At 51.0% G+C, this 23,916-nt stretch overlaps 1 protein-coding gene across 5 annotated transcripts in view; it reads right to left on the bottom strand.

Moving 5' to 3' along the window:
* Positions 1-6,862: 6,862 nt before the first annotated feature.
* SERTAD2 (SERTA domain containing 2) overlaps positions 6,863-23,916 on the bottom strand; it is a 113,567-nt gene continuing 96,513 nt past the window's right edge. For all 5 annotated transcript variants that reach the window (XM_055328550.1, XM_055328552.1, XM_055328548.1 and 2 more), the window contains one exon: positions 6,863-12,323. In XM_055328550.1, coding sequence (XP_055184525.1) covers positions 11,315-12,319 — 1,005 coding nt within the window. In that variant the 5' untranslated portion in view covers positions 12,320-12,323 and the 3' untranslated portion in view covers positions 6,863-11,314. The remainder of the gene's footprint in view (positions 12,324-23,916) is intronic.

A 23,916-nucleotide genomic window follows, 5' to 3' on the forward strand; every position in this document is an offset into this window, starting at 1 on the left:
AGCAACAGGGACTCTCACTCATTGCTGGTGGAGTGGCCACTTGGGAAGATGGATTTGGCAGTGTCTTACGAAGAATACCCCTGGGGCGCCTGGGTGGCTCAGTCGGTGAGGTGTCTGACTTTGGCTCCGATCATGACCTCAGGGTCCCGGAATCAAGCCCTGCGCTGGGCTCCCCACTCAGCGGGGAGTCTGCTTCTCCCCCTCCCTCTGCCCTCCCTCCCCACCCCACACTGTACTCCCTCCCTCTTTCTCTCAAATAAATAAATATTTGTAAAAAGTACTCTTACCATATGATCCAGCAATCGTGCATACAGCTATTTATCCAAGGGAATCAAAATCTTACGTCCACACAAACACCTGCACACGAATGTTTAGAGCGGCTTTATGCATAACTGCCAAAACTTGCAAGCAGCCTTCAATAGGTAAATGGATAACCGAATAGTGGTGCGTCCAGACTGTGGAATATTATCCAACAGTAAAAAGAAGCGAGCGATCCAGCCATGAAAGGACACGGAGAACCTGAAATGTGTATTGCCAAGCAAAAGAATCCAGTCTGAGAAGACGGCATAGGATAGCATCCTAATTACACGGCGTTCTGGAACAGGCCACATGACGGAGACAGGAAAAGGATTAGGAGGGGACAGCGGGTCCGGGGGAGAGAGGAGGGAATGAACAGGTGGAGCACGGGAGATTTTAGGGTGGAGGAACCATTCCATGTGACACTGGAATTGAGGACATGACATCATGCATTTGTCAAAATCCGTCGAACCGTCCAGCCCAGGAAGTGAACCGTCCAGCCCTACTCTAAAAGATAATATTAATGCGTTGAGATTGGCTCATCAGTTGTAACAAAGGTTAACATTCGAATACAAAATGATATAATGGGGGAAGCGAAAGGGGGGTAGGGAGGGGGATAGATGGGAACTCTGTACTTTTTTCCTGAGGGGGCAGGGGGCCGAGGGAGAGAGAGAAGCTCAAGCAGGCGTCCCTACAGGGCGAGCAGAAGGCTGCCCTGAAACCCGAGGGAGGTGGCAGTGACGGTGCCAACCTTACTGGGCTGTCGTGGTGTAATGAGCTACCTCTCGGACGACACGTCGCCGAGGGCAGGCCCGAGAAGAGACTGACCACACTGGTTGGTCGCTGCCCCCCGTGCCTGTCCTCCTGCCAGGGTCAGGGTGTGCCTCGCAGCAGGGCAGGTGCCACCCGCGTCGCTCGGGCCTGGAGCCAGGGCGCCTGGCGGGAGCTAGTCCGTCCTTCCACCAGCAAGTCGTTCCTGAGAGTCGGTCCCCACGGCCAGGGCCACACAGATGCCAGCCCCCGTGGGCTCCGCGATGCAGTGGGGGATGCTGGCATCAGGAAGGGAAGGTGCCCCCGCCGGGCGCTGGGCCCAGGTGCGTGTGAGGCAGGTGCACGGCCCCCTCGCGTACCCGCTGGGTTAGAAGCCACCCTTGCGCGGGATCCCGGGGGGTTCATGCGCACATTGTGGGGGGCACAGTAATGACTTCTATTTCCAAAGGAGCATTCTCTGCTCTGTGGAAGACAGACGACCCCCACGGGGTGGGAGCGGGGACACCAGCCGGCGGCTGCAGGACCCCCCCCGGAGAAGGGTGACAGCGCCAGAGCCTGCATCCATCGGCTGGGAGGCAGAGCACAAGGTGAGCGGGCTGCGGGGGCAGGACCGACTCCAAGGACTCACCTCATCCGCCAGGTGAGCGGTGCCACCGTCTACTGCACCTGCACCGGGGACTCGACAAAGGCTACTTGAACAAATGGGCCAGGAGGGCCCCCAGACCTGAGGTGCCCCTGACAAGCCCCGGGGGTCAGCCTTGCTGGGTGGGAGCCCTCCTGGCCTCCGAAGTTTCTCTCCTGCCCGTCCTGTTCTTCCTTGCAGCCCAGCTGACGAGGTTGGCAGGCCGGGGATGCAAACTGCTAGGGTTTGGGGACCGGAACCTACGCCTGGCCCCTATTTTCCTGGGCCCGCCCCGAGGCTACAGACAGGGTCCAAGCATCGCAGGGAAGCTTCTCCACAATGGCCCAAGTGCGGCCCGGGTCCCCTGGACGGAGGGGGCTGTGCACCCCGCCGGGTGCGGAACAGAGTCCCACAGGCACACACAGCACCCCTGCCCCGAGACCCCAGGTACCAGCTATACTGCCTTGGACAACTCGCCTGACTTTTCTGGGCCTCAGTTTCCCTTATGGATTAGTGACAGGGTGGCCAGAGAGGCCCAGCCCAGTGTCCACAGAACGAAGCGCCTTGAAGGAGGTCGTCTGCCCGCGCTCATCCCCCTGAGGACCCAGGCCCTCAGCCCGACCCCTTGGACCTCCCTCGCCCCTGCCCACACCGTGCGCTCTCGGCCACTGAGAACAATGACCCACACTCGTCCGATGTCCATTCCCTGCGAGTGCCACCGGGCCCTGTCCTCTGCCGGGCAGAGAGCTGCCCACAGAGCCCCCTCAGCCAGGCTGATGCCCCCAGCGGCTGGGCCCCCCTCACCCAGGGGTGCTCAGGCCCACGGGCTGGCGACACTCAGTCCCGTCAGAGCTGCTCAGGCCACCCTGGGACGCAGAGCGAGTCCTGCGTCCTGCCACGGACCCCGCAGCCGGTGGCCTCACGTGGGGGGCTGAGGACTCAGGGGCAGCACCCAGGCCCCGAGGGCAGGGATCCCCCACCCATTGCCACCGGGTCACTCGGGCTGTGCCCAGTCCCCGGATCCCAGGGCAGAGACTCCGGGCAGCGCAGCCCACGTTCAGGCCCTGATGTAGGAGCCGGAGCGGCTAAGAGTCAGAGACCTGGAGAGACGGAGAGACAGAGAGACAGAGAGACCCGGAGAGGCGCAGGGCAGCCCCGGGCCGGTGGCCACAGAAGCTCAGGGCCGCCCAGGCCGAGGGGGCGCTTTGGTTTGGGGGCGTCCTGGGGTGTGCTCAGCACTAGGCCGACTCCGCGAGCGCCTGACTTTCAGCTGAGCGTCTGGGGGGCCCGCCTGGCTGGGGAAGGCCGAGGGCTCAGCTGAGCTGCGTCTGCCCCCCGCAGCCCTGGGGGGGAGCACCCTGGATGCGAGCTCCCAAGGCCTTCAGCCCCTGCTCAGAGCCCCGGTGCTCCTGGGGCTCCTGGAACCACGGTCCTGACTTCTGTGGGTGCTGAAGGCAGGACCCCAGGGCTGCAGGCAGCCTCCTCCGTGCTCACCCCACACACACCCCGCGCCCGCTGCCTGGGCACCTCGGTCTCCCCAGGGGTGCCCCGCCGCCCCCACCGCCGCCCCCTTCAGAAGAGGCGTGAGAAATCCAGCGACTGAGCCACAGCCCCGAGCTGCACCTGTGCGCAGGTGTCTGGCCGACCCCCCCCCCCGCCCTCGGGCCCCTCCCGAGCGCTGGGCACCGGGCGCTTGCTGGGGCACCTGGCGGGCAGGTGAGTGACCCCCACCGCCTTCCTAGCGCCTTCGGTCCCCAGGACAGTGGCGCAGGCTGGAAGCCGGTCGCAGCGGGAAGACGGTGAAGCCGGCGGCCGGGGAGGGGCGTCTGTGCTGGGCACCCGGGGAGGTGCGGTGGGGAGACGGGTCCCCAGCTCCTCCTCCTCCCAGCCTCGGGCCTGTGCTCCCTCAGCGCCCCGGCTCGTGCCTGTTTCACGGAGGCCCTGTGGCAGCGGCGGCTGCTCGCGGGCCAGGCTGCCGGCCTGGGGGGCTCCCCAGCTCCGGGGACCCCCGGCCCACGCACCCCCAGCCATCCCAGAAGACCCAAAGGCTGGCCCTGGTGCTCCCGGGCAGTGGGAGCCTCCCCGCCAGCGTTTGTGGCAAATCCCGGAGGCCCCGAGGTGCTGGTGGAGCCCCCGGGATTCTAAGTGTCCGGGCTTCCGCGTCTGTCCCCCTCCATTGCCACCGAGCCCTGGAGTCTCCGAGGGGGCGGGTGCTGGCCCGGGGTCACGGAGGGCCAGGGCGACAGAGCCTGGTGGGTGTCTGGCCCTGCGGGGGGCCCTAACTTGGGGGTCACCACGGGCCTCCCTGGGCGGGGGGATGCATAGCCCAGGGAAGGAGCAGCGGGTGAGGGGACAGGTGATGGAGCTAAAGCACAGAGTGGGGCGAGGTCTCCTGGCCCCCACCTGCCTGGCCTCTGACCTTGGCCTTTCCCCACCTCCTGACGCCAGCAGGAGGGCCACAGGAGGGGCTGCCGAAGGGGTCAGGACAAGGGGCACAGTCCTGGCGGTGCCACCTGCCCGCTGCGTGAGCCTGGAGAAGCTCGGCACCCCCTGAGCCCGGGCTCCCCCTGGGGCGGTGAGGCCGCAGCAGGCCTCCCCGCGGCCTCCCGCCGAGCGCTGCCCGGTCCCTTTCCCGGAGGATGGGGGCGGGGGAAGCACAGAGGAAAGAGGCAGCAGGCCCCGGGCGCCGGCAAGCAACAGCTGACGCCACGACAGGTACGACCAGGACGGCGTCGGGAATCGGCCGGGTCCCTGCAGAAGGTGCCTTCTGTGGCCACCGCAGTGGGCGGCTGCCCTCAGCGTCCTCGACCAAGTGCTGTTAATCCCCAGCGTTGCGGGGAACAAGCCCAGGCGTGACCTTGTGACCCTCGTCCTAGCGATGAGAGCTGAGGGCACCGAGACGCGGGAACCTGCCCAAGGGGACGGGCCGCGAGCGGTGGCGCAGGGCCTCCGGCAGGCCGCCCCCTCGCAGAGCCCTCCCCGACCCCCTGCGGGACACTGCGGCTCGCACTGGACGCTAATCGCGCGCCGGCTTTTATGTCTGTAAAATGGGCCCTTTTCACCGCAAGGATGTGTCCAAGCCCCCTCCCACGCCCTCGGCTCTCAGACGTCCACCCTGGTGTGACTCTGCCGCCGGCTCTGCCCTGGGCCGCACTCGGCACCCGGAGCCTCCTGCCCCCTGCGCTCAGGCTGCTTTCGGCCCGCCCCAAGCACAGGCCCTGCCTGCCCCGCTCTGGGGCCCCCCCTGCCCTCAGACACCGTCCTAAGCCTTACGTGGTTTGCACAGACCGGGGTTGGGGCAAATTCTGGTAAGGGCCAAATATCTCAGATACAGGGAGACTTCTGGTCTCCGCGCCACGTGGAGTACCACAGGCAGCCACAGGCAGTACCCCAAAGAACCAGGGCGGCGGTGGGTTGGTTCTGACTCGGGGGATGCCCAGAAAGCCTGACGTGCAGCCACTTGAACGTGGCCTTGGAGCGATGGGTAGAATTTCTACAAGCAGGAGTAGGGACACGAGCAAGAACATGGAGCGCGTCGGGAATGGGGCACCCCGGCGGTTGGGCTAGGAGCGGGCCTGGGACCCAGGCAAGAAGGACCCAGCTGCTTCTGGGCTTCTCCCACATGGTAGAGAAGAGAGAACTATGGGTTTTTTTTTCTTTTCTTCTTCTAATTCAACAGATACGCCGAGTGCCTACTATGTGCTAGGCATGGCTGTGGGCAGGAGGACGGACACTACCCGTACCTTGCGTTTTCATTGCACTGTGAACATTTTCAAAAAGATTTAGGACCTGTGACTTTATCTCGCCCTCACAAGCACAGAGAGCGTGAACGATCTGCCAAAGTTAGACCTCTAATTAATAGCAGATGCTCATACTGCAGGGACCAGCCACTCCACCGAGCAGCACGCTCTTATTTCCAGCTGCCTAAGGAGAATCTTCCACCGGAATGTCTGGAGAGAGCTCATCCTGCCCGTTCTCCCCTGTGTGGGTTTGCTAGGGCTGCCATCGCAAAGTACCACAGACCAAGTGGCTTCAACAACAGAAAAGTATTGTTCTGGGGGCTGGAAGTCAGAGGTCCAGGTGTCGGTGGAGTTGGTTCCTCCTGAGGGCTGGGAGGGTCTGCTCCACACCTGTCCCCTAGCTTCTCGTGGTTTGCTTGCAGTCTCTGGTGTTCGCTGGCCTGCAGACGTATGGGCCGCTCTCTGCCTTCATCTTCACACGGTGCTGTCCCTGTGTGCTCCTCTGTGTCAAGACCTCCCCGTCTTATAAGGACATTAGTCATATTGGATTAGTCATTTTAATCCGGTGATCTCTGTGAAGACCCTACTTCCAGATGTAAGGTCACATTCTGAGGTCCTGGGGGTGAGGACGTCAGCACATTTTTTTGGAGCACACAATTCAGCCTGTAACACCTCCCCGGCACCAACCCCCCACATATTCCACTGCTGGCTGAATGGAATCTTCATTACACAGGCCCCTCAGGTCCAGCTCCATTCCCTACCAGCTGCTATGGTGGGCCAGGAAGGCCTGGACCAGGCAAGGCTGGACCCCGTGACTCCCATCAAAGGTTGCCCAGCATCTCCTCCGCGAACCTCTGGAAGATGATGGTGAGTAAGGCAGGCAGGAAGGGGACCTGCTGGAAGATGAGGAACACGGCAAACCACTGGTACTTGGTAACATCAAGTCCAGCCTCAAGGATGTTAGAGAAACCCCGGGGGCACTCACAGCAGATAGGAAGCAGCTGCGGCAATGGGAGGCAAGGAGCGGCAGGCCCGGGGTAGGGAAGCTGTGGTCGGGATGGAAAGGAGGCAGCCCGGGAGCGCGGATGTGGTGGCGCGGGGTGGCCGGGACTGCAGGGAGGCCCGGAGGGGCAACAGGGTGAGTGTGAGATGGCAAGGCTGGCAGACGCTTCACACCAGGGCCTGAGAGAGAGGGGCAGGAGCTGGACACCAGTTTTCATAGTCCCAAGTGGGTCAGATCCCGCTGGGAAAGAGAAGTGAGAACGAGGAGGTCGAGAAGGGTCAAGGGTGGGGGAGGGGGGGAGCCAGGAGGCCAAGAGTTTGAGAAGTTCAACAGCACCAACCCCAGCACAGGCCGTTCCTTCGCACAAGCAAACTGTGACACCCCAGCTGGTAGTGCTCCAGTCAGAAGCAAACTGCAAACACGCCTCTCTTCATCTTTTAACTGTTTATTGTATAATATAAAACTACAAAAGTAAGACTGCTCATTTCCATGTACATTTAATCTGTCCAATTGTTTAGATTACAGCCCGAACCTACGTGTGAATACAGCTATCTGGGTTCCGATGTAACGTCTGTAATATTGCATAGAAAAGGCACAGCTCTCAGGTCTGTGGGGGAAAGGTTACACCTCCTTTCTGACAAAAGCCTTCCTCAAAAACCATGCACCAAACATGTCACTATGTACATCTCTTCCAAAATCTTGTTTGCTTGTCTGGACTGCACTTCTCTTCCAAACTTGTTACCCCCAAAACACGTCCGAAATTTTTATTGGCTTTGTCTGCAATAGCATTTGATCCTGGCTAATTTTCAAGAACCATTTAGACTCATTCTTAGAAGCACTGAGAACAACTGTACACAAGCAGGACGCACACACCTGGCTGCCTTCGGCAGTTACAGGAAGTTAACCATTCACAGCCAGAACAGGTTAGGTATGCTCTTTTCGGTATTTTCGGAAAATGTATAAAGGTCCAATTTGTAACAGCAAGGTTTTGAAATTAAGACAATTCACACAGAGGGTAACAATCGCTGCACAAAGTAGAGTCTTTGTGTGTGTGTGTGTGTGTGTTTTTTTTACATCTGTCATTTAAGAAGGCTGCCCTGTGGTATTCATAATTCATTGTTTACCACAAAGGTGGTTAATAAATTTAAGCTTTAAAAACGATCTGTAAGATGATACTTTGGCTCTTTGGAGCTTATTTATTTAAGAAATTTTCCTTGATTGACCTCAGGGCAGTTGGGATACTCCACGGGGATATGGCAATAAAAAGCTCAATTGATAAAGACACTCGAGGTGTAGTGGAGGCTCTGGCTAGTTCTCACCCTTGGGGGTGAACGAGGGTCTCAGTGTGGTTGCCCCTTCTGTCATCAAGAGAAAGTGTTACTAAAAAAAGTTTAAAAATATCAACCCTTTGATGCTTGATTTTCTTAAAAATTTGGAGGTATTAAAACATTCCTCATCCATACCTTTTGCATATTTCAAATAGACCTATACAGAGAAGAGGATAAAACTGAACGTGGACGGTGCATACAATGAGAAGATCCAGGGGTCTGGCTCGGACCCCCTTTGAACACAGACTGACATTCCTACAAGAGAATGAATACATTCCTACCATACATTCTGCACATGGTACGATCCAGATGTTGTTAGAGCTCCACAGTAAAATAAATATATTTACACAGAAAAAAAAAGGAATAAATAACTTATGAAAAAAATCACTTCAAATTCAAAGCTCTTATTATTCTGCTCTCATCTTGTCATTTCATTGCACATCACTGTCAATAATTTTCCTCTCCCAGCCCCACCCAGCACGTCTTTCTCATAAAGGCACCTCAAACCGCCTGCCTGACTCTAAATGCCACACCATGTCCTTTAGAAAGGGGGAAGGCACTACAGCCAGGTGGCGTCTGGAAGCGCATCCCAACACTCAAACTGGGGCTTGGAGATCACACCCAGGCCCGCATTCTTCCCCATTGGGACATCGCTTTGAAAAAAATAAGACAAAGATAACTTGGACGCTTGATGTTTTTGTTCTTCGTAAGATGGGCCACTAATTTCCCATGTCTTCCTCAACAGACCTGGAATATCGAGCATCTATGACAAGGGTGTCCAGCACTTGCCTGCTGTTGTTGGGGGGTTTTGTTTTGATTTTGAAGCCCAGCCTTACAAATATGAGAGAGTCAGAGAACCATGTTTGGGCAACACTTTGCTGTGCTTATTTGAACTGTTGCCCAACATATGGGATTTGTTTAAACACACGATTTGCTAATCCAACCAAAGTACAGTTGTTCTAAGTTACTGTAAATCAGTTTTTAACAATGGCAAATCAACCGCCTTGCCCTGTTATTGTTCAGAATAATCAACACTATTGTGTCTGTGTACGTACGTATGTGTGTGCGGCATGTGGGGACTTTGCCGGGTTATCAGAAGGATGGTGTCTGGGCGGACTTGTTCTCCACAGGAAAAGGAAGCTCTTAAAATGGACAGGCACAGTGACACGGAAGCATCTCAACCACCCTCACCCTAACTGTATGGTCCCTGGTCCTGTCAAAGGAAATGACACATCTGCAGCAGTGAGAGGTGCCCAGGTGGAGGCTGCTTGTAGGAGAACAAGTGCAATTTGATCTGTTTCTCACTGCTCTGAGTTGACAGCCTTTAAAAACACATTCAAATGGGGGGGGGGGAGTAAATTTGATTATAGAAAAATTTAATCCTATCACACGCAAATCTTTTGCTTAAGTGAACAGTTCCTTCATCACAAATGTATTTGCTTTGCCATGTGCATTATAAAAATAAAACTATCTATGGCTTGTTTAAAGTGCCATTTTATAAAGCTGTCTTATTTTAATTGGCCAGAAAGACTCGATTTTATCCATGGCAAGAAGTGAGCAGAATTGGTGACTGAATATTGACAAATGACCAACAACAAAGACAACAACAACACAAATCCCATAATTTAAAAATTCTTAAATAAATATAAAAGTTATTCCTAAAGAAGCCATCTGCATTTCAACAATATAAGGTTGTAACCAGCTAAAGTACCATTGGAAGAAAGAAAAAAAAAAAACTGAAACGAAAAGGCCATCAACAATTTCGGCAACAAGCATGATACATTGCAAATGTTTTAAAATTAAATGTACACCGCTAGGAATAAAAAGCTACTTCTCAAGTGTCCTGGGGGTGGGGGTGGGGGTGGAGGGTGGGGTGGAGGGGAGGAGGGGAGGCAGGGGGAAGGAGGAGGAACATGCATAGAAAGTCCTGTCTGTGTATTTGGGTAAAACAGCCTTGTAAAGTGTAGTTGAAGCGGTTGATTCAAGGAAGCAACCAGACTGGAAGCTGTGACATAATGGTACCAACTCCAGGTTCAAGAGCCAACGGATGTTACAAGACAGCATCCCTGGCCGGGCTGAGGTGAGCTGAGCTCACTGTGGTGATCATCAGGATGCCATTTTCAGCACTTAGCAACAGAGGGAACAAAAAGCTCTAGGGAAGGGAAGCTGGAAAAGACAATTGAGCAACACAGTGGATGGATGCCTTCTGGGGTAGTTTCTTCCTTGCGAGCCCTAAGCATTGCAAACAGGGTTTAGTTCCACAAAGAGGTCGGTTTCTTTTCAGAAAATTTTGTTCTCATGTAAAATTTCAGGTCATTGTAAAAATTATGCCAAAAGGGAAAGATCTGGGTTTCTGTCTAAAAAAATAAGAACAATTAAAAGCACAAACTTGGCATAAATACGGTGAGTATTCGGTAGCCTTCCCCTGGAGAGAGGGAGCTAAAGAGAACCATCACTTCAACCCCCCTCTCTCCTGAGCTCCAAGGCCATCTCCCGCCAACTGCTTAATGCAAGTTTGATGAGCGGATATGGCTCTGGCTTTGGAAGTCACAGTGCTGGCGGGTGTTCATGCCAGGGGGTCGGTCCGCCTGTGGGATTTGGGTGTGATGCATCGCCTGGCCCTTTCTTAAAGCAGTGTGTGTGTGTGTGTGTGTGTGTGTGTGTGTGTGTGTGTGTGTTTGCATTTGGGGACATTGACTGCGGATTAATTTGATCCAATTTTCTTTGCACCAAACACATATAAAACATTACAACTCTATAAAAGTACAAGTGCAACTTGTACATCTGAAGTTTTGCAGGAACTATGTGAGCAAATCCTATCAAAATAGCTATCTCATATGTATAAACAGCATTTGTTTTTAGAAAAACAATATCATAAACTGCAGAATCTGTACAAAAATATAAAATAAATTTGGGCAGCAGTTTCTAAACAGCCATGTAAATGCAACACTTAGGAGGAGTAGTTAATGCCTCTAAAAAGGCTGAATTGCCAAGTCAACCTATACAGGGCGAAAAATGCCAGAAAAGGTACTGAGATTATCTAAATAATATATATATATATTTTTTCTCTTTTTACCTCTTGCAATAAAACTTATAGAAAAAATAGACAAATATGCACATGCAATTTACAGCTTTTCCAACTTCTTCCTTGTGCTTCACTTGAACTGTTTATTTTTTGTCATTCGGCATAGCCACGTGGTCTTCAAAGGTGTTCCTTCCTATTCCAGGGCAGGTAGGTCTCTGGGAACCACTCGAAACGGCGTATTGAAAGTGGTCCTACGTGGATGAAGGCACTCCAACTCTGCTCAAAGCAAAAAAAAAAAAAAAAAGAAAGAAAGAAAAAGAAAAAGAAAGAAAGAAAGAAAAGAAAAAGAAACAAACAAACAAAAAAATACCCCAAAAACAAACTAGTGTGATCCTCGTGTAAAACGATCTTCTCTGGAAAAGGCAAGCAAGGGCGCATGCGCAGTGCGGAGAGCTGAGGGTGCACGCCGCCGCCGCCGCCGCCGCCGGGCGGGCGGGCGGGGCGCGGGGACGCCGGTCCGCGGGGCCCTCAGGAGCCGACCAGCACCTCCATGATGTGGTCCAGCTCCGTGAGGTCCATCTTGAAAGGCTGACTCGGGGCGACCGGCTGGCTGCTGTACGGGGCCAGCGTCTTGAGGAGGTCGTCCGCCGACACCGACACCGGCGCCATCTTGGAGGCCGTCCCCGCCGCCGACGTGCAGGGGTCGAAGTCGTACATGGACGTGTCGATGTCGGCGAACAGGATGTCGTCCAGGGTCAGGTCCGTCAGGAAGCCCGTGGACGTCGTGATCTCAAAGTTCCCGGGCAGAGGGTCCATGAGCTTCGGGTCGTCGGGCTTGGCGGCCGCGCCGCCCCTGGAGCCGTCGGGCCCCGCCGCCGCCGCGGCCCCGGGGGAGGTAGGTGTGGGGCACAGCTCCTCGATCTCGTCCAGCGCGGAGGCGAAGCTGTCCTTCTCGGGCGGCGGCGGCGGGGGCGGGGGCGGGGGCGGCGGCGGCGCGGGGGCCGGCAGTCTGAGGGGAGCCGCGGGCGGCGCGGCCGGGGAAGTGCAAAACGTGCCGTCGTCGTCGTCCTCGAGCAGCGAGGCGGGCGTGAGGCAGGCGTCCAGGGGCGTAGTGCTTCCGGGGTCGCCGCCGGCCGGCGGGGGCGGGGCCGCGGCCGGGGCCGGGGGCGGGGCCGGGGCGCTGAGCGCGGGCGGCGCCTCCCGGTAGCTGTCGCTCAGCGGGCCGGGCGGGGGCGGGGGCGGGGGCGCGGGCGCGGCGGCGGCGGCGGCGGCGGCGAGCGCGGGCCGCAGGCTGCCCTCCTGCTTGAGCTCCTCCTGGATGCGCCGCAGCATGTTGTTGATGAGAACGGTCTTTTGCAGGCTGGGCTCCGTGAGGGGCCTGTGGTTGTAGAGCTTCATAAGGGAAATGTTGAAGATAGTCTGGCGCTGTAAGGTGTAGGACACCTTGGACGGACCGTCGGAGGGAGCCAGGATTTTGCCTTCCAGCCCATCTTCATGCTCGTCAAACTTCCGTTTTTCCCCTTTCCCCAACATATATCTGCAGAGGAGAAAGGAAAGGGAGCGGCATCAACCACACGGAAACTCATTTTCTGCCCTAAAAGGGACGCCGATTTCGGGGTTCAGGGCTTGGACTTCAGGTGCTTGCCCCAGGTTGGTGAGAAGACACGAACTGGCGGGTCAGGGCCGGGGTGTGTGTGTTGGAATGCCAGAGCATTGGGAAATCTACCTTTGTATGCTGGTGGAGCAATTTTTATCACTAGGTAGTCTGGTGAATGTATTTCTTGAGAAATGTGTACGACACGGACAAGTTAAACGTTACCATGGAAACCATGATTTCGACTTTCTCCACTCGTGCGCGTGCGTTCGCCTGCCTAACATTACCATGCAGGTTCAGCTTCCCTCCCCCAAACAGATTTATTTTTAACGCCCAAGAAAACACCTACAATGCTATGACCTAACAGATAAAGGTGTCCCAGATTACAGCTTGAACACATCTCGAAGGATTAAAAGGACCAAGGTGGAGAAGGGGGTGGGGGGAGAGGAGGGCGCACACAATTTTGCTAGAACCCTGTGTGCTTTGCAAAACGTCTTTTCCTTCCTCAGGGTGCACAGAGCTTTTCTGCCTGTTGGGTGACATGTGGCGTAGCACCCGGCCTGTGTTAAGTGACCACAGTGATGGAGCGGCCACCGCTTCTCAGCCCAGAATAAAGTGGAGGAATGTGGCTGTCCCAGCCCAAGCGCCAGTGGCTCAATTTGATTGCGTACAGTTAACGTCTGACTGCCACCGCACGAATTTAAAAGTAATTTGTTCTGATTATAAGACCTGCTGTTTGAGTACGTGAGACATTTCATAACGAAATACCTACTGTGATTCCACAGATACACACGTGCTTCGGAAAAGAGCCAACCACCTCGTATCTCAGACCTTGACATTTGGGAATGGCGTGAGTTTTAACACCTGCCCTGCCTCACCTGCCGCGCCGCCTCCTTGCCTGCTCTGGCCTTACTGAGGACTCCCTCGGCCGGCTGCACCTTCTGGAGGGTGTTCCTTCCTTTCAGAACTTCTACCGTCTAAACAGAACAACTACTGTTCTGTTTAGTTCTGTTTCAGTACAACTGCAAGCTCACTGGCCTTTGCCTCACAGACCTCACTTTCTGACCATTTAATCAGGAAAGTTGTTCTCCTGCTGTCCAGACCAGAAGACGTGGTTCTCATTAAGCCGGGCCTGTGCTTGCTCCCCCAGCCCGTCTGCAGCACTTACCCACAGGCGAGTGTTAATCCTCTCCTGGGTGCCACTCACTGATATCTTCATATACAAGTAGTTTGTACTTATCCAATTTTTCTTCTAAAAGCGACTTGCCTTTTACTGAATTGCTTCAGCTGATTTTGATGGAGCCTCATTCAGTCTTTATATTTGTTTACTCATTCTGCATCTACGCTGTCGTGGGCACTCTGCCAGAAAGTGGGTAGTCCTGCCAATGAATAAAGCCTGGTCTTCAAGGGGCTGAATATCATCTCCTACACCTCATTAGCATTTTGAGTTGAGTCTCATCCTAAAGGAATAAAGCTAACCATAATAAAACCTCACAGATCTTCCTTGCAACACTTTGTTAAGGAAGACCATGCCACACCCCCCCATCCCTCCAAGGCGGACAAACATGCAAGTGGGTCACAGGACACACGAGTTCCACTTGCAGTAGTCACTGCCTTCACGTGCCTCAGTCCCCGGGAGAGAGAGACAGCCGCAACCCATCAACGTCAGAATCAGCTTGCGAATTTGTTAACGTTCATAAAGAATGACAGTTACTTGTATGAAACACTCTGCCTTATGTAAACATTAAGAAAATGGATGTCAATCACAAGGACCAAAGACCTGTCCCATACTGTTCTCTGAGGCAAGGAGGATACGCTAGTAATAATCTGCTCCACATGACAAAAACATTTCCTACTGTTTAGTGCTAAAAAGTCTCATTTGTATATATACTTTGCATAGAACATTTCCTATCTAAAGTATCTCTGCTCATTTAAACTTGATTGTGAATCAGAGAGGAGGTGATTCCATTTCACGTTACAAAACACTTTTTCCTTTATGCCTTAGAAGTGTTACTGGACGACTGTGTTTTGAAAGTTATACTATTTGTATCTGCTTAAAATTTAACCTTTAAAATACTCACTTCTAGGAAAATTCCGTTTTTGCCAAAGAGCTCACTGAGCATGTGTAATTCTCATTATAAGGCTATTAAATGGTCTATGTTACTGGTTATAGGTAATCGCACCTGATACATGTAAACCTGTGCAACAGTACACATATGCATACAAATACACTCTAAAACAGTGTTTCTCAAAGTGTGGTCTGTGGAAGGTGCCAGTCTGGGAACTGTTGCCCCTGACGAGTTAAACAGAGATACTGTGTTATTTAGAAACTTTTACAGCAAATTTACAGAATAATTGTATATCTGTATATCTAATTTCTAAAATGGGGCTTCTGTTTTTGTCTTTGTACTTTGATTTCACTTCTCTAATAAGTATTTTTATGTTTTACTAAAGTATTCATCTATATGAAGGAGGAAAAAACAAGATGATCCTTTATCACAGAAAGTTTGAGAAGCACTGTCCCCAAATGTAAACCAAAAACAAATAACAAACAACTAACAACAAATTACAGCAAAGACTTTCCTTTTAGTCATCGATACAGGATTGTCTTTTTTGAAGAATTGGTGCCAGGATAAACAATACTTTCTTAATAACTTTCTCAGCAAGGATTACTTACTTCTCTAGAAATAATTACTGAATCAATAAAACTCGAATATTTACCAAGCATACAGTACTATGGGCATTTAGCAGAACTCCCACAGCTGAAGGAGACGGGTGGCAATATTTTGGACGAGATTTCAAAGTGAGAAGCACTTAATTTCCAAGTAGAATGATCCAGCTGGTCATAGCTGTGATAATCCTAATGATTTAGGAACAGCCTGGTAAGATGTTGTAATGCTGGAAGGGGAAGGTGGAGGACCCTCGTAAGCAGGATAGACAAATCGAACCTTGGATGCTTTTCAAGTGTGTAAATAAGAACCCATGATACAGTGTGTCTCAAAGCAGGTTTGCCTTCATTTCTCTATAGCATTTTATGAGGCAAAACTGGCTCCACACACCCAGTGAGATTGCAAAACACACACGATCCTGATTCCTATTCCTGATTCTATCTACATTGTTATCAAAAGGAAGAAAATGCAACAATGTAATAAAATCAGCCCCACGTTTTCCCTTAAAGACTTTAAATTAAAAAGAAATTTTGTTAAAGGTCAAAGTTTTTTCAGAGTTTGCTTTAGCACATCGTCTGAGTCCCGTCTTCCCACTGACCACGTTCAGAGGAGGCCTCCAGCTCCTGGAGTGGGAGGTTTTGAGAACTCTCACTCGCAGCGCAGTAAGGGTGTTAATGGCCACCTTCTGGAGCAGGGCACGCTTCAAAGAAGACGAGACAAGCCACTCAAGAACCTGAGGGCAAAGCCAAATGGTGTCTCTGGGCCTGGAACTGGGCTGGCCAAAGCCAGGGTCAGCAGCTCCTCAGAAGCCTCTTTCCCCAGGCACGCTAAGAAAATAACAATAGCTCTTGAAAGCACGCCTAGTGGAGACGCACGTGACCTTTTAAAAGGCCTCACTAGGCTGCAGCTTGAAGATGAAGCAGTAGCTGGGGCTCATTTAAGGGAACCCTGGGGCAGGGGGTGTTCTGCTGTTCCTGCCTCAGAGGCTCCGGCTGGGGACAAGGGGCCTGCCAAGGGGCCTGCCGTCCACTGAAAGGAGGGGCTTGTGACAAGTGTGGCTTCTAGGCCATCCAGAGCCCTGACCCCCCTCTTTGTCTCCTCTCTTGGCTTGTGAGGACTTAAGCCCAAAGCGCATGTCTTCTACCCAAGTTTTCAAAGATCCAAGACCAACCCTAGAACTTGAGGGCTTGTTAGATAGAGGCCTCCTCACATGGAGGAAGGAGGTGGCTGCTTCCTCCCTTTTCTGCCCCTCCAAAGGAGCCGAAAGCCAACCACAGGCACTCTTCTCTTGGATATCCGGTGGTTCTTAATATAAGCTTCTTGAGATAAAACACCCTTCTTTCCAATAAACCTGTTAGAAACAAACTTCTAGCGTACTGATTCTCTTAACGTAAATTTTAGCAAGTATTCACTACAGCAAACTAAGTTTTGAAAATAAAGAGTGAAATTCTTGAGTACCAACATAAATGAAAATGTCTCTTTGGGGTTTTCTAGGAAGTTTAATACTGAATACAATTCTGTACACCAAACCTGGCTTTCAGTTGCACAGCTTTCACCAGAAAGGACCCTGCCCTCAAAAGCTACAATCTGCCTGGGCAGAAGATCAAAAGTAACAAAGGGTCACTAGGGCAGTCTTCGGAAGAAGGAGGACCAGAAACACAGGGGCTGATTTTACCTCACTCTGGTTTGCACTTCCAGATTTTATTTATTTACTTATTTGAGAGAGAGAGAGAGAGAGAGAGAGAGAGGATAACGTTATTATTCAGCCCTTAACTCTGTAACTCAACAGTATCAAACTACTTTCACCTTTTTAAAAGTTAAAGTTTTTTTTTTAAATTTTTTTTTAATTTATTTATGATAGTCACAGAGAGAGAGAGAGAGAGAGCGACACAGGCAGAGGGAGAAGCAGGCTCCATGCACCGGAAGCCCGACATGGGATTCGATCCCGGGTCTCCAGGATCGCGCCCTGGGCCAAAGGCAGGCGCCAAACCGCTTGCGCCACCCAGGGATCCCAAAAGTTAAAGTTCTTAAAAAAAATTCAAAGTTCTATATTTACTATGGTATATATTTATTAAGAATTTAAACTCTTTTGAACTATGAGAAAGAGAGAGAGAGAAGCGGGAGGGAGAGAATCTTCAGACTCCCACTGACCCTGGAGTGAGGTGGGGCTGATCCCAGGACCCTGAGATCACAACTGGAGGAGCCCTGGAATCAGCAATCAAAAGTAGCCTCCTTACCTGAGACTGAGCTACCCAGGTACCCCTGCACTTCCAGATTCTGAGTGACATCCATAGCAAGGTTATTATGGGCTGGGGTGATAGGAAAGACTTTTGGAGATAGGATTTGAGATTTAAATTTAAGGCGGGACTGCCTCATAATGCCTGTTTCCTACTCCAGATGGTAAGCTCTATGAGGGCAGACTCCGTTGCATTCATCTCTGGATTCTCAGGACAGGGCAGTCCCCAACACACACAGAAGACGCCCCATAAATAAATCCTGACCAGGGACACCTGGGTGGCTCAGTGGTTGAGCATCTGCCTTCAGCTCAGGGCATGACCCCGGGGTCCCGGGATCGAGGCCCACGTCGGGCTCCCTCATGGAGCCTGCTTCTCCCTCTGCCTGTGTCTCTGCCTCTCTGTGTGTCTCTCATGAATAAATAAAATCTTAAAAAAAAACAATCCCTGGCTAAATGAATGGTAAATGGAAAGAATGAGGAAAGCCTCTGAAGGACAGCCAGAGAACTGTAAGGCAGAGACAGAGATGTGTGTGTCTTTCCCTGAGTGTGAACTGTGCATGGGAGGGAGGGTCTGAGGAGGAGGAGAACTGAACAGACCTCCCAGGTGACAGCTGTACGGGGTGGGACCTCGTAAGGCAACTTGGCTGGACTGAGGCACGTCGGGTGGGCAGGGAAACCTTAGCTCTCAGAAGGCTGTCTCGTGAATGAATGCCTGTCACACTTCTCGGACATGGGGAGCATCTGACCCACCCGAAGGGCTTGTAACACAGAATGCTGGCCCCCTTGCCGCTAAGATTCTCATCTAGCACATCTAGTGTGGGACCCAAGAATCTGTATTTCCAGGTTTACAAGTAATGCTGGTCTGGGGACCCTATTTTGAGAACCACAACCACCTCTTTTCCCCATCTGGCCATTTCATGTTTAAGCCTGTGGATATTTTTACCCAATTAATCTTGAGTCCAAAGGTCTTCCCTATTTGTGTCTAAGCAAGTAAGGAAAAAAAAAGAAATGAACAGTGCCTTTGCAATGGCAACTGACATTAAAAAAAAAAAAGCCTATGCAGAATTAAAGGGTCTTCAGCTTAACTTTAATGGTAAAGCCCAGCTTCTCAGCCTAATGCATCAGATCCCACTGGCTCAGTGGGACCCAGATTCTTCTTGCTGTGATCTCAGAGTATAAGCCAGTGAGGCCTTAACCCCAGTGTCCAAAACGGAACTGAAACAGTACCTCTGTGTTACCCATGTGTTAAAAGGCTGACGTTTCATAGCTTTTGAATTGTTAAGGCATTAAGGAAAAAATGCAAACTCGAAAGAAAGAAAGAAAGAAAGAAAGAAAGAAAGAAAGAAAGAAAGAAAGAAAGAAAAGAAAGAAAGTTCTCTTTAACTCCATGTTTTTCAACTTTTTAAAAGCTGTGCCTTAAAATTAAAAAAAAAAAAAAACCCTCTCCTTTAATGCTATTTGAACTGTCAAACATAAGTATTATATTTAAATCAAGACTATTAAATCTAGGGACGCCTGGGTGGCTCAGCAGTTTAGTGCCTGCCTTGGGTCCAGGGCGTGATCCTGGAGTCCCAGGATCAAGTTCCACATCAGGTTCCATGCATGGAGCCTGCTTCTCCCTCTGCCTGTGTCTCTGCCTCTCTCTGTGGATCTCACATGAATAAATAAAATCTTAAAAAAAAAAATTAAATCTACTTTTGCAAACTATCGCCTCTGTCACCCACCCACATCCCCACCCTCCCAACAACCCGTTGCTTTAACCTGCAGGCTTTCCACAGCACTCCTAGGGACAGGCCCCAGCCCCCAGCCCCCCCCCCCCCCCCCCGCAGCATCCCTGGTCCTGTCCTGTGTGGCCCTGAATGGGAAGTCTCCTCAGCCCACCAGGAGGGCTGACTTTCTGACTATGTGCTGGTCCAAAAGGGATGTAGATCATTTCTTCAAAACACCTCAAGGCCGAACTGGTTCATACCTTGTGTGCGTTTTCAAGAGCCTGTTCCAATTTCTTTTTGACTAGTAAATAAAAACTAGAAATCCAGTGTTTTCCCTTCTCAGGAGTGTTAGCAGGCTTCACGATTGACATGTTGTTTTAAAAGTCAGTTAAGGAGGCAGAGCTAAGCCATGATGTCTGCAGTCAGGGAAGGGTAGGTGGGGCGGGGGGGCATTGCTCCTGGGGGGCCGGTCACCAGCCTGCACACTTGGGGTCTGTGCGTGTGTTCGTGTGCATGCTATACTTTCAAAAAACATGTTTTAGGGATCCCTGTGTGGCGCAGCGGTTTGGCACCTGCCTTTGGCCCAGGGCACGATCCTGGAGACCCGGGATCAAATCCCACATCGGGCTCCCGGTGCATGGAGCCTGCTTCTCCCTCTGCCTCTCTCTCTTTCTCTGTGAGTGACTACCATAAATAAAAAAACAAAAAAACATGTTTTAAAAATACGAGTTAATAGCTCTCGAGAAAAAGGCTCCCAGTTCAAAGGGGAGCTTTGGAAGCCATATCCCTAATCTCTTCAACTGTACCCTGCAATGTGACCGCTGGTTGCTGAAGGGTACAGAGGTACCAAAGCTGACGCTAAAAATCATAAAAACGAGACATTTACAGTGATGCCAACAATTCAGAACCATGGTTTGATCTCATAGATCAACTTCATCTGAAGAAAACAAGAACCTAAAACAAAATGTGTGACAAGTGTCTTCGGAAAGGCTAGCAGGGGCTATTTCCTCATCTGACATCCTGTGCTGCCAAAACCCACAGACAGCCCTTTAAGTGGAAACACACACATTCTTTCAGTTTCTTTTGGGGGTAGTAGTAGAAGGAAGGAGTGCCCTTGGCAAAAATCATTGTGCGTGCGTGTGACAGTCGACCAAGACCCAAAGAGAGGCTCGCCAGAGAAATGGCTCAGAGACAACTTCTGAGCACGGAATATTCTCATTTCTCTTCTCCTCCCCCCATATACTTGCCTTAAGATGCATTCTGGGTCCTGTGTTTGAGGTGGTCCAAACAGAGAACTTCTGTGCCTAAGAAAGGACACCTCCCACCGGCCACAGGGCACAACTCTGAGAAATGGTTCTCCTGTCAGACTGTCACACAGCAACTCCCAGGATGGAAAAGCCGGATCCAACGGGGGGGGGGGGGGGTGCCCACACTTGCTTAGACAACTTTTTACACTGGCAAAATAGTACACCTTAAAAAACACACAGGACTCAGAAACCTGATAATGTCTACACTTTTTAACACCCTCCCTCCCCCAAGTAACAACAGAACACACCCAGAAACAAAAAGCAAAAAGGCCACCCTATAAAGGACGCGATAGGTTGAGGGGTGGCGGGGGCAGGCGGACAGGATCACGGAAACCAGGAACAGGCCCAGTCCTCCAAGGGCTGCCACCCACGGCTGTGCCGAGCGCCTCGCTGCTCCTGGAGGTGGTAACAGAACCCCCAGCTCGGGGTGGGTGGTGGCGTGGGTGGGGGAGACTGGGCGGAACCAGCCCTCCCAAAGGCGGCCTTCAGACCCCAAAGTGACTGCCTCTGGCCTCGGGGAGTGGCGGAAACAGGGGCAAAATTCCAAAGGGGAGCAAGCCTCTCTGATTATTACAGGCAGGGCCAGAACTCCCAGAGGACAGGGGACAGTGTCAGTAACAGAACCCCTAAAGCTGCCCGCACTGGGAAGGGGTTTTGCTTTGTCTGTGTGTGTGTCTGTGTGTGTGTGTGTGTGTGTGTGTGTGTGTTTTAAACAGAGCAAAAAAAAAAAAAAATCCAACCGAAGCTCATCCAGGATGAGGTCCCTGCAGTAACATCCATGCTAATTGGTAAGTAAGACAAAGCCTTCCCTAACAAATCAGCAATGTAATTATGAAGCCAGTCACTAGATGAAGCCAGTTAGGCGCGCTCGGGCGCTATTCTGAAGCTGTAACCCGACACCACTGTTTGCCGCGGCGCCTCCTCCGGCTCTGCCCGCTGCGCTGGGGTCTGGGGGGGGGGGGGGTCTGGGGGGACACCGCCCCCCCCACTGCACTGCCTTGGGGACCCAGGCAACAGATCTCTCTGCTTTCTCGACAGCACCTTAAAGCCTAGAGATAAAACCCAGACCCGGCCAGGGAGTCCGCCTGTAACTAAATTGAAAAACATAAAAACAAAAAACTTTTACTGTCTGCGAATGAATGTCTTCTGAAGTCCACATTTTAAGAAACTCCAGCTTTCCCTCTCAGGAGTTTTACTTCCAAACTTCCGTGAAACGGGGGACAGTTTCAGACACAGTTGGTTTGTCAAATATAATCTTTTCTCTTGGGAAAAAAAAAAAAAAAGGCAGAAATTTAAACCTGGACAACTAACTGCGTTTAGCAGGCAAAACAGACTCAAATTCTGGGAGAGAATGTTTCAAGTAAATATTTCTTTGGAATATATTATGGCCTTGCTAATAAACATCTGGAAAGAAAAATGGTCTTTTCAGAATGTAACTGTTCAGTAGTATAAAGGGTTTCTAATAGCCTCCTTATTGGTTCCTCTACCAGCTGGGCATTTTAGGTTCTAAGCTAGCCCTGAAGAAGCTGGGGACACCGGTCACCTTCTTCCAAAGACAGGGGAAATGCTAACTATTTAGTTTATTTTACCTGGGGATTCTGGCTAAAAGCACCGCACCCTTAAAATAAAAGACTAAGCAGAAATATACAGATTCCTAAGTTGAACAAAAACATAACCAATACATGATGCCTGGACTTGCTTTAAAATGCTCTAGAAACAAACAAACAAACAAACAAAAAACCGGCCATGGAGATGAAATAAAATCGACAAAAACGTCGACAACTACTGAAACCGGGTAATAAGTACAAGGGGATGCGTTACACTCGACTTTTCGAGTGTTTGGAATTTTCCATAATAAAAAGTTAAAAACACCCTCCCAACGCCACGCGTCCATACAGACGTTTAAAATCCCACGAGTGTGAAAAATCAAGTAAGCGCAAATACATCATTTGACAACTCTTCCACGACTCGATGGGTGAGCTTCCCCAGAAGAAGGCGGTGTCAGGCCGGGTAAGCAAGCAAGCCCGGGGCACGTCCACTCCTCTCCAGCTCCGAGAAGAGGCGCAGGCACAGCCGCGAGGGGGCGCGCCCGGCAGCGACCTGGGGATCTCCCCGGGCCCGCACAGGCCAGGAGGGGTCCCAGGGTCCAGGCCACGCGGGGCCCTGCGAAGCAAGCCAACAGCCCTGCCAAGACCCGACTAAGTCATGTTAGGCTACGGGTCAGGCTCTGAAAATGCTGTCCTGAGAGAAAGGCCGTTGCCTGTACCCAAGTGACACTTGCCGTTTCAAAAACCACAGGTCGAAACCCCTGGAGGACTCCTGAAGTGAGAACGCACAACAGCAGCAACAAACATACAAACATACAAACCCAAGTCAGGACTTGGGAGAAGCCAACAGTTCAGAATTTCCAGGGGAGGGGGTGGATCCTAAAGTGGGCTCCCAACCACACCAGGAGTCAGTCTTGGTGTCAACAGTAAGAAGTGTACTAGTATTGAAAAGCCTTCGATAATCCTGTTGCTTCTTCAGAACAGGATATTGCTTCCACGCTAAACAGACAGCTGCTTCAGGCAGTTATTTGGGAAAACTTCATAAAGGATACGGGGAGGAGCCATTTAATTGTAAAATGTAACAAAGTTAACCTTAGATAATGAAACCAGTTACTGTGTAACTAGCTTGCTGAAGTTTTTTTTCTACTCAAATTACAAGTTGTGGTTCTATGATGTTGGGTGCTCCACAATAATGTCCATAAGCCATGAACTATTATCACCAATCTCTACATTTGAAACTTCATAAACATATTATTTTTATGATGATTTATTACAATTGTTAAAATTACGATGCTAATTCATACTAATTGGGTGTCAGGAACATCTTTTAACATGCTGAATCTAAAGACTCATAATCAATTAAGGGAAAAAATTCTTAGACTTCAATTTCTTTCTTTCCCTTGAGATAATGTGTCCGTATAGGCGAGGCGGCCTTGCCCCACCCCCATTCCCGCGCATAATGAAAATATTTTTTTCTCCTGTATTTATAATTGCTTGGATGGGATTCTGGTTTCAACTCTCCTGTAGCGTCTTTTCCCCAAAGATACCTTGTTTTTCCCCTCACATTAGAGACCCTTAATAAACAACGTTAAGGGGAATAAAAAGGCTTAGGGTAGAAACCAGATGCTTTGCCAAAAGTTAAGGGACAGTTTTTTTGTATGTTTTCTTTTAAAGAGAGCCATCGGATATATTAAACAGTCACCCTAAAACAGGCCAATGTAATTTGTTAGAATGAATCTGTATATTTAAAAAAAATTGCATCTTTAGTTAAAACAAAAGGTTGTCTTCCAGGCTTTGTTAGCCAACTACTTGCCACTGAAACTAACAAAAACTAAGTATGTTACTTACATCAGGAAGCATTTCTATGCAAGTGTTTCTTATAGACTATGAAGGGTTTTTGGTTTTTTATTTTATTTATTTATTTATTTTAAAAAGATTTTTTTTTTTATTTATTCATGAGAGACTCAGATAGAGAGAGGGAGAGACACAAGCAGAGGGAGAAGCAGGCTCCATGCAGGGAGCCCGATGCGGGACTCGATCCCTGGTCTCCAGAATCACGCCCTGGGCT

Source organism: Nyctereutes procyonoides, unplaced genomic scaffold, assembly GCF_905146905.1.
Source record: "Nyctereutes procyonoides isolate TBG_1078 unplaced genomic scaffold, NYPRO_anot_genome, whole genome shotgun sequence".
In the NCBI taxonomy this organism is placed as follows: Eukaryota; Metazoa; Chordata; class Mammalia; order Carnivora; family Canidae; genus Nyctereutes; species Nyctereutes procyonoides.